The 15,922-nt window shown below is 39.0% G+C and overlaps 1 protein-coding gene across 2 annotated transcripts; it reads right to left on the minus strand.

Annotated features, from left to right (window-relative positions):
* Nucleotides 1–734: 734 nt before the first annotated feature.
* On the minus strand, nucleotides 735–5,295 carry LOC137946914 (uncharacterized). 2 transcript variants are annotated; one of them, XM_068793196.1, is made up of 5 exons: nucleotides 4,834–5,295; nucleotides 4,645–4,741; nucleotides 4,318–4,417; nucleotides 1,811–1,902; nucleotides 735–1,219 (listed from the first exon to the last, which is right to left on the minus strand). In XM_068793196.1, exons 1-5 carry the CDS (start codon nucleotides 5,006–5,008, stop codon nucleotides 979–981), a joined length of 705 nt encoding a protein of 234 aa, XP_068649297.1. In that variant the 5' UTR covers nucleotides 5,009–5,295; the 3' UTR covers nucleotides 735–978. The 2 variants fall into 2 exon arrangements, with proteins under 2 accessions (XP_068649297.1, XP_068649296.1); XM_068793195.1 differs by having other exon boundaries at nucleotides 1,071–1,410.
* Nucleotides 5,296–15,922: the final 10,627 nt, after the last annotated feature.

Raw genomic sequence — 15,922 nt, forward strand, 5'->3', positions numbered from 1 at the left:
TCGTACTATTGAGCTACCAACTCATTTACCAGAGCGAAAATGGCAGCATGTCAGGTTACAGAAGGAAGACTTTGGAAGTTTTTGTTATTGAGATAAGAAGAAAAGCTTGTGGACAGAACACTTTACTTGAGAGATAGACTTCAGCAGCAGAAGCAGATTTAAAATGATTGGATTGATTTGTATTTTACGCGTCCCACTTGTTGATCGTCTTCGAGCGTTCGAGGAAAAGGCTAGCAACTTTTAATGGTTGACCAAAAAATGTCTTGACTGACTCAGATATTAAATATTTAACACCATCCTCACTATACTATATTATATAATATAATACATGATAATATTATAAAATTATATATTTTTATACAATAAAGAAAATTTTGTAATATGTATTATAAAATTTATTTTTATATAAATTTTATATTTTTAAAATAAACAATTACATTTTTTTTTAATATAAGACTAGTTTTCTTTTCTTCCTTTTTTTGCTTGGGGTAGCAAAAGGGCGTCTGCCTCCAATCATTATGCAAACGTCATACCCTTGCCAAAGCATAAAAAGTTATACCCTTCCAGGGAGACGGTTTTTCAACCTCTTTTGGCTAGAAATATCTCTTTGGAAAATTGGAAGGCTATTAATAACCCCTGAAAATCTGTTTCTACTTGAAAATGAATTTCCAACATTTTCACATTTTGTAGTTGACATATCCTGATGCTAAGTCCATGTATAGAAGAGACTGGGGTAGCCCAAAATAAGAATCTAATTCTCAGTATCCAATCCTGCAACTATTCTCATGGTGTAAGAATTTCACCAAGTATGCAACTAAAAGTCAAGCTAATTATCCTAGTAAAACATGCAGAATGAATTCATGTTATGCTAGATACTTTGAGGACCATTATCTCATCCATTGTAAATCCGCTACATATCTACATGACCGGATTTCAGTGTTCATGCACCATACAATTCCTCCCCCAAGCATCACAACTTTAGACACCTAACAGAAATGGCAGCCAAAACCATTTCTTTGGAGGTTTCATGGCCGCCAACTTTGCAAAAAATATCTCCAGAATGTGTAGGGAGTTTGACCATAACTTTGCATGCTTTCTTAGCCTCTGTTTTACCAGGAACTGTCCAGCACCCATAACAGGATATTGAAAATTCAGCCTCTTCAGCTGGTGTTCCTCAGTCGGGCAACACGAACCCAACCCATTCTGCATCTTTTTCTTCCTGCGGACCAAAATTTAGCATGAGCGAGCCAATGCCTCAAGAAATGTGCCAATTTGAACTCTTTATGCCCAATTATATCTGTCTCCTGATCATTAAGGGCAAAATAGCTTTTCTCATCTTGATCACCAGCAACTTCTTTTTTTTTTTTAACTTTGCTGTTTGTTCCTCGGACATTTGGCCCTGTCAAGGATCTTTAGACAATGACTTTAGAACCATGCCTTTGCTATATAGGTTCAATATTTTTCATTTAACAGATCTAAGAATTGCAGAGATCCACCCACTCAATGCTTGTTGTTGCCAATAACACTCTTAACTCTACATGCCACATCTGACAATACAGGCATGTCATTGAAAAGTTCTTACATGAATAAGCCATGGCATAATTACTTCACATAATCAAGCAGCTTAGCCATCCATCAACAAGCTCAAATGAGCAGTTTTGGCAGAAACTGTCCATAAGTAGGACAAAGTAACGATCAGAGGAATAGGGATGCCCTGTTAGAAAATACTTTTAATTTGCCATGGCTCATCAATAGTGGCATGCAATCAACTATACATATAGTAATGAGAGAACCAGAGAAGAAGCCTTACAAAGGATGCTCTCTGAAAGCTGCATTTTGATCTCTTTGTTGTTTCTTCACAACTGGACTGTAATTAATTGAGAGATGCTTAACGAAATAAAGCTGCAACAAATAAGAAGTGGATATGGAGAACAATATGAGGGTCTGCTAAAAATGGAAAGAAAATATAGGAGAAAAATCTTGACCCGAATGACAACTACATCTGTTTTATTGTAAGTATAAATGCAACTGATATAAACTTCATCAAGCTCAGCAGTATGGTTTAATGTAATGCATGTATCCCACTTGAAAAATGCAACTTCGACTGATACAAAAACCAAGTAGAGTGATTATTAGAGAATTTCCTCAGCATGCCCACTCTAACAACTCCAACCAAAATATGTAATGAAAATAATAAGAACATTATCATAATTACTAACGATAACAAAAGGGATAACCAAAGAGCAGGCCAAAATATTTACACCTCATTAAGGCAACACAAATAGTCCTAAAGGAGATACCACCTATAAAAGGTATGTTATGTCCACATAAAAAGTACTCTTTCATTTCAAACAAGCTGAAATATTCCCTTCTTTTCGTTACCTTGTATATTTTGAATATCTCTATAAAAAATGCAAAGCACAAATCCTTTCATCTTTAGATGGTCCACTTTTAGTAAGGTATATTATAAAAGGAAAGGGACCTTGAAAGAAATTAGATGGCAATTGAATTTTGGGCACATATCTCATATTCAAGTGATCTTCACTTTACCTTGAATATGCATTGTACTGTCCACATCATACTGTTGTGACACTAAGAAAAGTTAAAGTAATGAAAATTTATCAAAAGATAATGTCTGTAATTCACATTAGCGATTGTCTTCCAATATTCCAATTGATTGGACAGTAGACCAAGGATCAGTGGCTTTCTCATAGGTGGCCCACTTTTTTCTGAAGGCAACATGCAGCAATTGAAAACTCAACATTAGCTAGAGAAGCTGAGGCAAGAAGATTAAGGATGGGGATTTTCAGGTGCTGGAGGAGCATTAGAAAGAAAAGAGAAAGAATTTGGTGCAACCTATGGGGAAATTAATGAGTCTGTTGAATCAAAGAGACAGGTAATGGACAAACTCTGATAAACCTAGGGCTCGCCTTAAAGTTTCTAGCCATCTGTCTCATCTTTGGCTAGGCATAGAGAACTGAAATAGGAAAGGGGTTCAAAACTGCAGCTTTGAATCAAAGAGGAAGATGCATGACCATTTTATGAAACCAACCAATTGCAAGCTCCTCTAGTGCATGTAGATATCACTTATTTTCTTGAATGTAATTCTCCAAAAGCTTCCACAGAAAAATTTCAGTGGTTGTCATGAAAATGTGGAAATATAGTAAATTCCCCTATACACCCGAAAGAATGGAAACCTTACAAACGAACTAAAGCTTGAACCTGTAAGCAGACATGTATTTTAGCTACAGAAACAACAAAATCATCTATTTTTGAGAAGTAAAAGGAAAAAGAGCTAGCTGCCTTTTACTATTCTGAAACAAGTATTAACAATTTCTCATTGTTTGAAAAGATTAAAACTTTTTTCAGAAACTGGGAAGCGGCTTTTTTTTCAAGGAAGTGGTGTTTGGGCACTGATTTTAGGACTCTCTCATACTTTTTCCTTTTTATTGAGGCAAGCAAGAAAGGAGAATTTATTAACAAGGGAGCTCCAGGAGGGTAAAGGACTGTCTCTTGTTACTACTGGCTCACATTCGTGCCAGGATCATATACCTTGACTTATCCAAGCTATTATCCACCAGAAGTTCCTCCAAATTGTTCTTAGTAAAACAAATTTGCATTCAGGAACTGCCCCCAAAAGAATTCTGTAAAATGATAACTCATTAGATTTTTGACATAGTTCAATGAAATCTAAAATGAAGTCCATCCTATACTTGCTCTCTGCCATTCAGTCTCATTGTTATGCAAGTCAAATCATCCTCTTTTCCCCTTCAATGTCGCACAAAATAACTGGCTTGGATATCCCAATAAAAAACCTTAAGTGCAGCGTATAGCAGAGTTCTAGGTTCCATGTGAAGCAAACCAATCCTGATGAAGATACATAAAATGGGTAAGACATGAACCTTGTGATAATATGTTATCCCTCCATTTCAAAAAAAGGCTCATACAAAGTGAACCAATGTTGAGCATAAAGCTCAGAGTTGAGCTCTTGTCTTTTAAAAGTTCATCATTCCCAACTTTCAGCAAAATAAATTTCTGTTAGAATGTGAACAAATACATAAGGGGATGACAACGAACGTCTTGTATTGATTGGTAAACGAAAAACAACTCAAGAGCTAGTCTAGTTTGAGGAAAGCATGAAGCTCCGGCATAAAAAAACGCACAGGCACAAGGAGACTACCTAAGAGTGCACAGAAAGAGAATAATGGCGTTTCCAACACAGGGAAGAAGAAAGCAGTTATAAGTTACAACGATCACAAAAGGACCGAAGTGCACATAATTCCAGACATTCATCTTCCTAAAAAAATTGAGACGAACCTCATCACCATCTTGGACACCAAATGTACGGAGCAAAACTTTGTCGTTGACCAATTTGTTGCTTTTGTAGCATAAGCAGAAATGGCCCCATACAAGAGACCTGAACGAAACGTAACACTTGGGTGAATAATGTATTATAGAAAGCATGACGAAACAGTTCCATGGAAATGCGAAAGCTGCAAACAGGGGCTACAAGAATCCGGACTAATTTAGTAAGAAAAAATCGATTAAATCGAGAAAATAAGGAAGTTTGTTTCCGTTTTAAATGAATGCTTTCAAATTGTGTGAAAGTGTATCATGTTTTAACGAAGCGGCTCCCAGTCATACCACGAAATCTTGTCATCCTCATTGGGGTAACGAGAAAAGACCTCCTCGACCGCTTGCTTGAGTTCCAAAACTGATGCCGTCTTCAAAACTCGGACATCTACGGAGAAACCCATTTGATTTTTTCAGAAACAATAATTATGAAGATAAACAAAGCGAGAAAAGATAGCGAGAGATCAGTAAGAGAAGTACCGAAAGAAGAACCGTCCAATTTGAGGATAGTGAGCTTGAGCAAGATGTCATGGGTCAGGCGGCGATAGGTGAAGCTTCGTCGTGGAAGGCAGTCATTGCTTATTGGAGACAGAGGCGGACTTGGGCTGTCCTCCTGCAGAAACAGAGCTCCCTCGTCCCAAGCAATGCTTTGCATAATATTCCCTGTAAGAAATCCTTCTCCTCAAAATCCTTTCAACGAGGCAGACCGCACGCAGTGATTCCCCGGCGACGCAGCAGCCAGTCGAGCTACAAAAGGAGGCAGGGAGATTCCTTGGGGAAAGGAACACGCATTGTTCAAAGAAATAGTACCTTCTACAGTGGATATTTTTCTTTTTTAGTCAAGCGTGTGATTCCTTATTTGGGGAGATGATGAAGAAGAATTGCAGAGGGAGAAAGGTGTGAAGTTTGGGGAACGGAAGGGAGTGTTGGGGAGGTGGCTTGCCGTTGGTTTGGCTTGGAAAGCGGGCAGTTACGTAGGTACAGGAGATTCCGAACGTTTGCATCTCAAACTTGGAAAACATGGGCCATTTGCATCTGACCCAATCAAGGACGGCCCATACACCCTATCAAAGTCCAAGAAATGAATCTAACTGCTTGAGCGCCCCGTTAGGTGCCAATTTGGGATCATGCAACAGGAAACTCAACTAACCAGATTTCGAAGCGAGAGAAGTTTTTTTAGATTTTTTTTATTGGAAAAATTAAACGGTTAACCAGACGCTTTTTAATGTGCAAATAATCAAATTAGAAATAATGAAAGGATTTGAAAAAATAGCATTAGAGGGTAAAAGTCAAAAGTGAAAAAAGAAAGAGGCTTTTTTCAGGTAGCAACATTGGGGGAGAGATTGAAAAGAGAAGAAAAGAAGAATAGAAAGATGATTCTTTTAATTAGGTCGATTAATTTCTTCAAGAGGATGATATTTTATACTATTGTGGGTTATTATTCATTAGCTTCAATGCTGGGATGGAATGAATTGTACCTACTTTTTCCATCTGAACTGAGTAGAAAACTTTCATTCTTACATAGAAGAAGAAGAAGAATATTGTACATAAAAGAGGGTATTTGCACAAACATTATAGGGGGTTAGTCAACTTAAAGTCCAAGATGATCTTCAACCGCATGACGCTCTTCAACAGTTGAAGTCGTTAGTGGAGCACAGATGATATTTCATCTGGATGCAAGGGATAAAGCGGTCCTTCATCTCCACAGTTTAAAATCCTTCATCTCAAAGAAGGCCATATTTGATCTTCTTTGAGATGAAGGATGCGCGACGCTTGCTTTTCCCTTCTCTCTCCTTGCACTCCTCTCTCTCGCGTGTTCTCATTTCCCTTTTTTCCTCCCTCTCTCGTCTCCCTGCTGAAGAAGATGGTACTCCCTTCAAGGCAACTCACCGGTCGACGACGTGATGTTGTAGACGATCATCGAATCATCGTCAATCTCAAGTGTTACCTTGACGAAATCTCTTTGATCTTCTATGCGTAGGTCGTTGAGAAAAAACGACAGCATTGGTCCACCAAGGCCGTACTCCCCCGAATTGAGATATGCACTGTCCGAATTCTCTAAGCTTTGGTGGTAGCTCGACCTCTGAGAGCTGCTTCCGGCGGACGGAGTTCGCATTTCTGTACCGCTCTCTCTTATTCCTCGGTTTCTCTCTCCGCCACCGATGACACCTACTCTCACACACTTCAACGCAGCTTAAAACAAACCAGGCCAACCGATGAGAAGGCAAGATTTCAATGCAGGGTGATAGAGTCCCGCCTCTGAATTGTTGAGATTAGTTGAAGAACTCTCAGAAAACTATATACAGAGACAAGGTAAATTTTATGTTATTAATATAATACTTTTTTATTTATTAATCATATTTATTTTTTATTTACTCTATTGTATTAGTGATTTAATAGTGGTAATTAAAATATTTTTAACTCAAACATTTGGTTTAATTAAATCATTTTTATAATTAATAAAATCAATGATTTTAAATTTCGAAGATGAAGATGAAGATGAACTTGTCCACACTAACACCATCTTCGAATATGAATTTGTCTACACTAACACCCATTTCGAAGATGAAAATCATATAGATGCATAAAATGAAGATGAAGATGAAAATCAAATTTCTAGTTTGTTGACTAACCCCCCCCTTAGTGTAGAACACAAACGAGCTAGACTAAAAAGACAAGCAACTGGTCTCAAAGCAGATTGATAACTCTCAAAAGGCATAGTCCCTCTGATCCAATACGAAAAGTCGTTTGGTACAAAATATACAAAATTACATCTCAGCCATCCGATCTTGATCAACGGCTGAGATAGCCATTTCACTACAAGTTTTTGGGTTCATATCGTAGCTTTAGCTCGATAAGGTATAAGATGTTATGCTCGGATGATTTGGTTGATATTTAAACTTAATCAACTAGATTGGCCCTAGCCTGAATATAACAAAAAGGACCCTAGACTAGAAATGTTCAATTTAAGTATAAGACATTATATTTAGCTAAGGTATAAATTCAGTCTCTGAAGCTAATGAATCGGTTTAAGCTTAGTGTACGTATTGAGAATGAACTAGCTTAAACTACAAAAAGCAAATTCTCATGAAACTAATCATAGAAATACTAAGAGATATTTTTTAACAAGCAATCAGAATGTAATCGAACCAGTAAAAGATCTTGAACAACAGAAACTTTTAGTCAAAGATCATCACTCCATTTAAATACTATTTTACAAACATACACAGTAAAATTCCTATAAATGACGCAGGAAGTGCTCCTTCAAACGTATTCTCTCTGGAATGAAGTTCTTTCTGTTATTTGACCAAAGCACAAGCTCGACTGAACAAGCATATTGGGCCGATAATGCTCAACATCTGCAACTACGAGACTTGGGACAGAGGGGGAGTATTTCCCTGATCGAAATGACTCTACATACTGGCGCAGTCATGATCTCCTAATTGAAACGATTACAAAGCCACCATTAACGACCAGAGTTCATACCGATCACTCAAGGGACTTACTGCCAGGAAGAAAGCGGGTAAAGCCGTTGATAGCGTGGAAGATCGACCAGAGACTTCACTGCCTGGAAAATAGACTCAAAGATCATCAGCTTCACTGACCCTCTCTTCGGCGGGAACCGCCCATGCCGTCGGCCTTCTTTCATCTGCTGTTGCGTTCGAGACCACTCCATTTGGCGCATCCTCTCTCTCATAAAGAGAACTTACAGAGGACTTCGCCGACCCACCTCCCTTAAAATGGCAGCAGAGGTTAGGAACGGAGAAGATACTAAATTAATACGCGAAACATTATTAATAAACAAACTATAGCTTTACATTTTGAGAGCAGAAAACTATCATATAAAGCTAATCTGCTGAAATATATTTGAATTATGATATGAAGCATCTGCGAGGCTTTCATTGACCCGTTAGGAAGCAATGCAGCATAATAGCCTTAGGAAAGGCAATGTGGCTTCCAATTATTGGGACGGATATCTAGCATTTCTCATTCCTAACGATTAGTCAACTATCATTTTCTAAACAAACTACAAATAATCGGCATAGTTTAGGATTAAGAGAAATGTATGCAAATATTTAACTGGCAAAGTGCCTGTGAGATTCAGAAAATACTTTTCTTAAGTGTTCTTATGAATTATTGTTTCGCATCTAGGTCAGGGATTTGAAGCAATCAATCGAACTGGGCTGGTGGATTAATCCACTTTATTTATTCAGAAGAGACCTAAGGAAGCTCCAGATAAGCTAAAACAGAAATGTAAAGTAGTACTGACTTAAATAATAAACGAAAATTGCCTAAATATTCCTCGAGGAAACTTTCTATTCAAACGCAAGCTTCTATGTCACGAATCGTAAGCAAGAAACTTCGAAAAGAATAATCATCTTAGCCTGCAATTCAATGGCTCTCCAGATTCGGTTCAGAGTCGGTCGATTAGAACAGATGATGCAATGGAGATTTCTTCCTACTACAATCCAAAGAGTTGTGACGTGGAATCCTCAAAGCGTCTTTTCTGATTCGCCTTGAAGATAATGTGCTGAATTTGACCGGTAACCGAGGCATTTTTTACTAATCTTCTTTGCTATCAAGAACAGATAGGGTTTGTTGTCCAGTATATTATTGTTTTCACTTTAGGTACCCACTTAAGTAATCAAATGAAGTAAGATACTAAAACCATCGCTCTCAGGGACGTTGGAGCCTTGAAGAGGCGGATTGGAAAGTCTCAAACAGGAGTCGGTGAAGCATCTGCGTCAGCTGTGGTTGTTCGGATCGAATACAGGGGAGCTTCAGTTGACGAAAATACTTGTTTTTCAATATTTTGGATAGATAAATCTGTCCAAGGTAGTGATGCCAGAAGGGTGCGACAATGAAGGAAACATGATGCCCCAAAAGAATTTTGGGACCTTTTTCTAGAGACGATGATCGTTCTGTCAAATCATTTTTAATGCTTTATCAAGTTTAGTACCAGGAAGAAGAACTGCTAAGCTAAAATCAATTAGTTATAGACGTGCGGAGGCGAAGTACTTCTCATATACAGAAGATAACCAAAGGTAGAGCTGCCTTGCAGAGAGATATACGAATGCCCTAGGATGCAGACGAGGGAGGAAGAGGGTTTTGTGGATTCGACGATTTGGCCCCTCCCAAGCAGGTAGAGCTTACATGGATGACTGATCCAATGCCGTGGGCTATGCTTGCAACTGCATTCTTTTTCACTGAGCCCCTCTTTGGCGGGAACCTCGCAGTTCCTTTGTTGCGCCCGCTTTCTTGGCCTCCTTCTTCCTCAGCCCAGACCCTGCCTGAACTCGCCATGGTTCTCCCGGAGCTGTTGTGTTGTTGAAAGTGCGAGAGAGTGAGTATACAACGAGAAGGGTAACATCAACTTCTTATAGAAGAGGAAAACTTGGTACACAAGAATCAGCGTAAGATAAATATATACCTGATCTATACGGTACACTCATGATAATCTTCTGGAGACTAAATGTGTCACCGATTGTCGAAATCGAAGAGCTAACTCGAGCGTAAAAATCAGATTTCGAAAGCACAATTGACGTATTGGACGCGCAGAGGTTATGATATAGGATATGAGCATGTGATATCACATTTGTATAAAAAAATGCTGAAGCTGTCGATCACTTGATCCATGTCACTGTGCGTGAAAACTGAAAAGACGCTGAGATTCTCAATGTCTTGAAAATAAAATTAAGAGACGCCATGGTTAGAAGACTTTAGCCACTGTTTCTGTGTCGTTTGTCTTACCTAATGAATCAAGGATCCTTTGAATATAAACCCCCCACTCTTTAGTCTTGACCATCGAATCTGTGTTAAGATCTATTATTCGGGAATTAAGAAGCAGAGTAAGAGACAAATGCATGGAATCAAGTGGGTCACGACACCACCACCCCCTTTCATCTTCCTCTTTCTTTGACCCGAATTCACTTGGATTGGACACCCGCATCTGTACCAAGATTAAAAAGAGAACCAGATTAATTTGATTTGTTTAGTGGGTGGTTGTCCGTGCTTTCCTACTTATGGAGAATTGAATCGACTGAGAATTTCAGTCAAATTTTGAGAAGTTTCAAATCGATGGATTATGTTAGCTTTGTTTGTTTGTGAAAGATTCCAGTAGCAACAGGCATAAAGAACCAGATAATAATACAAGATATAAGTCCATGTGACGAAGCTTATGCCAAAGTAAAAGAGCAACTCTTTCTTCCATTCACACATTTGCATTGTTTTAGTCGAATTTAGTCTTCTCTGTTCATCACCATCCCCCTTGTTTCATTTGCACGTCAAAAGCTGAGTTTCTTTCTTTACAAACAGACTACAGCTAGATAAAGAAGAATACAGGGAGCAAAGAATAAGTCGGTCTTCTGCTGAGATTGGATTCCTTGACCCGATACGTATCGGTGTCGAGAAAACTATGCACTGATTCGTGCAAACTAAGAATCTCTCGAGTTACAAGCTTTAAAGAGGTACGATTATAAAATAAAAAAATAACCTTAAAAAGACAGATGGAATATTTTGACCGTGGCGAGAGTCTGAATGCATTGAACCTACTTTTTGACCGTTGATCGTTCCGATTCCAATATCAAACGCCGTAAGGGTGGTGGGAATCTTCCTCTTTTCCTCCTTGAATTCCTTCATTTAAAGTTTGGCTCCATCATGGCCTTATCTTCACGTTAGTTGGAAATTCAAGAGAGTCTTGACCAGCACTTTGTTTCTGGAATCTCTGTGTCGCTGCAACCCTAAAAGTCAGTTAACTGGAACTGGAAGAAGGTCGCCGAAATTCCTGAACGTGGCGAAGGAATGTAGCCACTACAAGTAGTTTTCTATTACAACCGAAGAATAAAAAGGTCACTGACGCTACTCATCGCCATTTATTCGTCATCACCTGTGATGCAAGCACATGGGACGCACAAAGAAGATAATGTCGGCCAAGAAGACTACTTGGTGAGGGAAACAATTAGTGCTGAGGTTTGGCTCATTTGTCCAAGTAGCCGCAGGCATCTTTTTTAACCCACGATTGAGGCTATTCTAATCTTCTAACGGGGACACGCTAGTTCTAATCTTTTTTTTTCGTGGAAAGTTTGAAGAACAAAGCCCGCAAAGCAGGCCAAGCAGCCAAGCCAACAGGTTACACGGCCGGTCACGACATTGTCATAACAAAACACCTAAATCCTCTGGTCCTCTAAATAGGATCAGATAGCGAGCCGAAGGGAAAGAGAAGTCGAGGTGAAGGGAGAGAGATAGCGCCAGCCGCCAGGTAGAGATAAAAAAGGTTGGTTAATCGAGACTTGTGGATGGAAATCAAATCACCACGGTTTGTTTGAAGTTTCGTCCCAAAATAAAATAAGCATCTTAGCACGTGATTTAAATTAATTTCAATAGCTCTAAACTACGTCATAGCTGCCGTTATCAAGATGGAGGAATTGCTGGTCCCTCTCTAAAAGCGAGTTTGAATCAAGCCTCTTAAAGATTAAAAACAGCAATCACCTCGAAAAATCATATAATAGTGCTGGTTTAATTTGACCGGGAACTGAGGTGTTTTTATTTTGCTTCCCTCACTTCGTCACCATGCTCAAACGATTAAAGACAATCAGATACCAAAACTATCTCTCTCAGTGTTGAAGGGTGGGCTTCGAAAGTCACAAACATGAGCTGTTAAAGGATCTGCTTCAGCTGGATGTTTGGATTAAAAATAAAGAATGCTTGTTTTTACTACTTTTTATCGACTGATGCCAGAAGCTCTGCTGCATTGAGAGCAGCATGGAATCCAACAAAAAATGGGCATTCTTGGACCGACATATATCTCAAACAAACTTTTCTTGCTTTTCAAATGTCAAATAAACTTAAATTTGCAGCCAACACTTGGAATAAATTTAGATATTTCATGCCTTTGTCGCCTATATGCCCAACTCAGACGGGTAAAACTTTCAAGGAGGTCTTTATCGGAACAAAGATTCTGCGTACATGGATCAAATAGAGAAGATAGCGATTATGCTTTTCCCCTTTCTTCCCCGAAAAAGAAAAACAAAACTACATTCGTAGCGGGCCGACTCCGTCTTCTTGGTCCGGTGAACGAGTTTGGGGACGATGATCATCGAGTTAAACCGTTCTTTTCAATTGCTTTTTTCTTTTTAAGTTATTCACAGCGACGTTGAAAATCTTACGTAGATGTCCACTTCTCCGGTTAGAGGAACTGATCATGATAACCTAAACTGAATCGAAAAAGAAAAAAAAAACTCACAAAATCACATCCATATATTTATAATATAATAAGGACAGACCAGAACAACCAAATCGTCTCTTTCTTTACATATCCAAAGCTGAACACTGACTTATAAATTTTATTTACAGACCCGAAGACATACATTTGGAGGCGTAAAGCAAGCTAACCATTTATCATATTTCAAGCAACCAGAGTTTAATTGCACTATAGACGCAGAGACACTATTAACCTAGAATGAAGAAGAGGAAGGAGGTGCATTTGATGGTTTCGCTGCTCCCCAACACGAAGTACTTCCACGGAAGACGGATCCGATGCCCTTTGCTATGGTTGCAATTGCTTTCTTTGTCACTGAACCTCGCTTTGGCGGAAACCTCGCAGTCCCACTGTCCCGTCCACCACCACTGTCTCCTACATTATCTTGCGCACTCCAGAACGTGCTTGAACTCGTCATGGTTTGATTGTCTCTAGTGTTTTCTGATAGTGGGAGAGAGCAAGCAGGAAGATATGAGTGGAGGAGGGTGAGATCAGTCATTCTTATAGAAGAAGGGAAACTTAATGCACAAGATACGGCATATATGCTTCTAGAGATCAGAGGTGTCACTGATCATCAAAGTGAAAAGCCGACAGAGACGTATAAATGACGTCTTGGACGTGCAGAGATTGCGTTATAATTACATGCATGCGCACGTAAATTATGATGTCAGTTTCAATTTTTAATAAAAATGCTAAAACTGCTGATATCCTGCGTGTGTGAAAGGCAGTGAGTTTCCCCATAAGCTTCTGATGCTTTCACTCTCTCAATAACAGGCTCATTAAGCTAACTCACAGATCGGGGTAATTATATTGATGGCTTCTTCCAGAACTCTCAACATGACCAGGCCCCCATTTCGTTTCAAGTAATTGGTGAAAAGCACAGTAGGACGATTGTGTAGTTATTTAATTTGTTTAAGTGGGTGATTGTCTGAACTTTTCTGCTTATCGGCGGAGTCCATTGGGAGCGATTGTTGGTAATAGAAGTTTACAACCGAGGCATAATCAAACGGATGATGTCACCTTGTTTGAATATGAAATAGAGGTTAGACACCTTATCTTTACAGTCTTCCAATCGAGCATCTTGTTGCCCCGTTCACACAGTGGCAATTTTCTATTTGGTCGATATCACTGTAACGCACATTTGATTCACGGAACAATGTATTCGGTCTTACCTGTTGGGATTCCATTCAGAAGACTTTTGAATCTGAACTAGTGAAGGTAAACTTTCGAAGATCTTGCGCAAATCATCCAGATCGTGTTTGATATATGGCGATTGTGAACGAGAGCTCAGTCAAGTAATTATAACTGCACTTGGTTGTCCTATTCAAATATTGGTTTCGAGAGTAAAAATCATCTCTATCCGGAAGTTATCCTCCACTCGCACATTCACAGTTTAGTCAAACATAATCCTGAGTCTCTTTCCTTACAAAGATTGGATTTACGACGCCAGCGAGCAGAACGCACAGGAGACACGAATAACGTCCAGGTAAAGCTGGCCGTGGGGACCAAAGCTTGTACAGTGGCGAGCAGACCGGATTTGCTGCTCGACGGATTCATGTTATATTTTGCAAGATTCTCCACTTTCCAATTCCTCCCTGTTTTGAACTTTTGGACCAGCTCTTCCATGGACCATAGCATTGCTGTTTAATTCTTGAAGCTTGGTGCGACACGCTTCAACACACAAGTTCATGGAACTCAAATTTGACTTGACTGTGGTCAGTGATCACTGAAGTTTGATAAGGGGAATATTAGTAGAATATCCAAAGAAAGAAGAAGATTTCTAAGATCGTGGATAAGTTCTCGGATGATAAGATAGGCCCACAACGTGCATGAAAGTGTGAGTGAGAATTGTGAAAGCTTTTTTACTTTAAAAGGACTTCCCTAATGCAATGACTATATGGATCAAACTTTAAATCAGTAATGATAATGTAGGATTTTAAGTATTTGAGATGTTTGCCCGAAAGTAGAAATCTAAACGACACGGCAAAGGTTTAGGAGATTGGAAAGACAAAGGAGCATTTGAATATCAAACCCAAATCTGTACTTCTTATTTAACTAAAATGTTTTGTATCAGGTAGATTACAATAGGAACAGATTCAGCTCATTCCTCACTTGTTAGGATTGTTAGAGAGTTCTAGATTTTCCTTTAGACGTAGGAAGAAGTGTACAATTGTAATTGTCCTCTTTTGATGGGAAAATAGGTGTTTAAGTTTTACGGATCTAGTCTAGCAGAACATCTGTGACTTTTACATCGAGAAGCCTTTGAATAAATGAGCCGATCTTTGTTCTTCTGGAATTTGATCACCATGATCGGAGGTAAGTCTATCCTTCACGTTTTCGTTTACAGATTATGAATTTCATAATGTATTAGAAATTCATTTATGTTAACGTTCTTGTGGTTGTAGTGTTTCAAGTGATCGATGTTGTAACAAGTTTTTGATCAGGTGGAAAGTTCCTTTACAGCAAAGTTCTATATGAACTGGGAACACTCAATTTGGATTTGAAATAGAGAAGACGCAAACAAACCCTCATAGATAAAACGTTATAAACTACACGTACCTACACAATCAAGTTGAAGGAGTCGTCTTTCGTGGGCTAGATGGTTGCTTCTGTCCGCCACCGAAAATCGCTTTTAAGCTGTGCAGTATGGCTGCAAATATTTTCTTCTTCACTGATCCTCTTCTCGGTGGGATCTTTACAAGGCGTCCATCGGCTTCCAATACTTGACCACATTGCTCACACGCTCCCTCCACTGGATTCATCTCTGTAACTCTATCGTTTAAGCCTGGGAATAATGTTAGAGCTCGATGAGTTATATAGACGTAGAGATCATATGCTGTTCATGATCTCAAGATTTAGTAGGACAGAAGAATCTACTAACCTGACAGTGTATCCTAGACAAGATTCCCCGTGGGGGGTGATTGTGACCCGAGAAGAACTGTCAAAGAAACTTCTATAGTCAATTTCTGTGACAGAACAAATATTTGCTGTATTGGATACCGGATCAACGTTATCTCCCTTCAGATTTGCCGTATCATTTAAGCCAGCCGACCGGAAGAAAGAGAAAACATCAACGCTTATCTCAACCACCTGTTTGTGGGTGAGAAATTAAAACAACAAATTGAGAACAGTAAGATCTATACTGATTCTTGAAAGAGGAGCGAGATGCAGGGAAGTCAAATATAAAGATTTCCAATAGTGCAGGAGATCCACTCTTGACCTGAGCCCAATAAATTTTAATCGGTTCCATCAATTTAGATGATATAATCTCCCTATTCAAGAAATAAAGTCGGATTTACCGGACTCTGGAGT

This window comes from Aristolochia californica, unplaced genomic scaffold (assembly GCF_029961685.1).
Source record: "Aristolochia californica isolate CCGP_79_NKW_82.1479 unplaced genomic scaffold, dmAriCali1.0.hap1 SCAF_12, whole genome shotgun sequence".
NCBI lineage: Eukaryota > Viridiplantae > Streptophyta > Magnoliopsida > Piperales > Aristolochiaceae > Aristolochia > Aristolochia californica.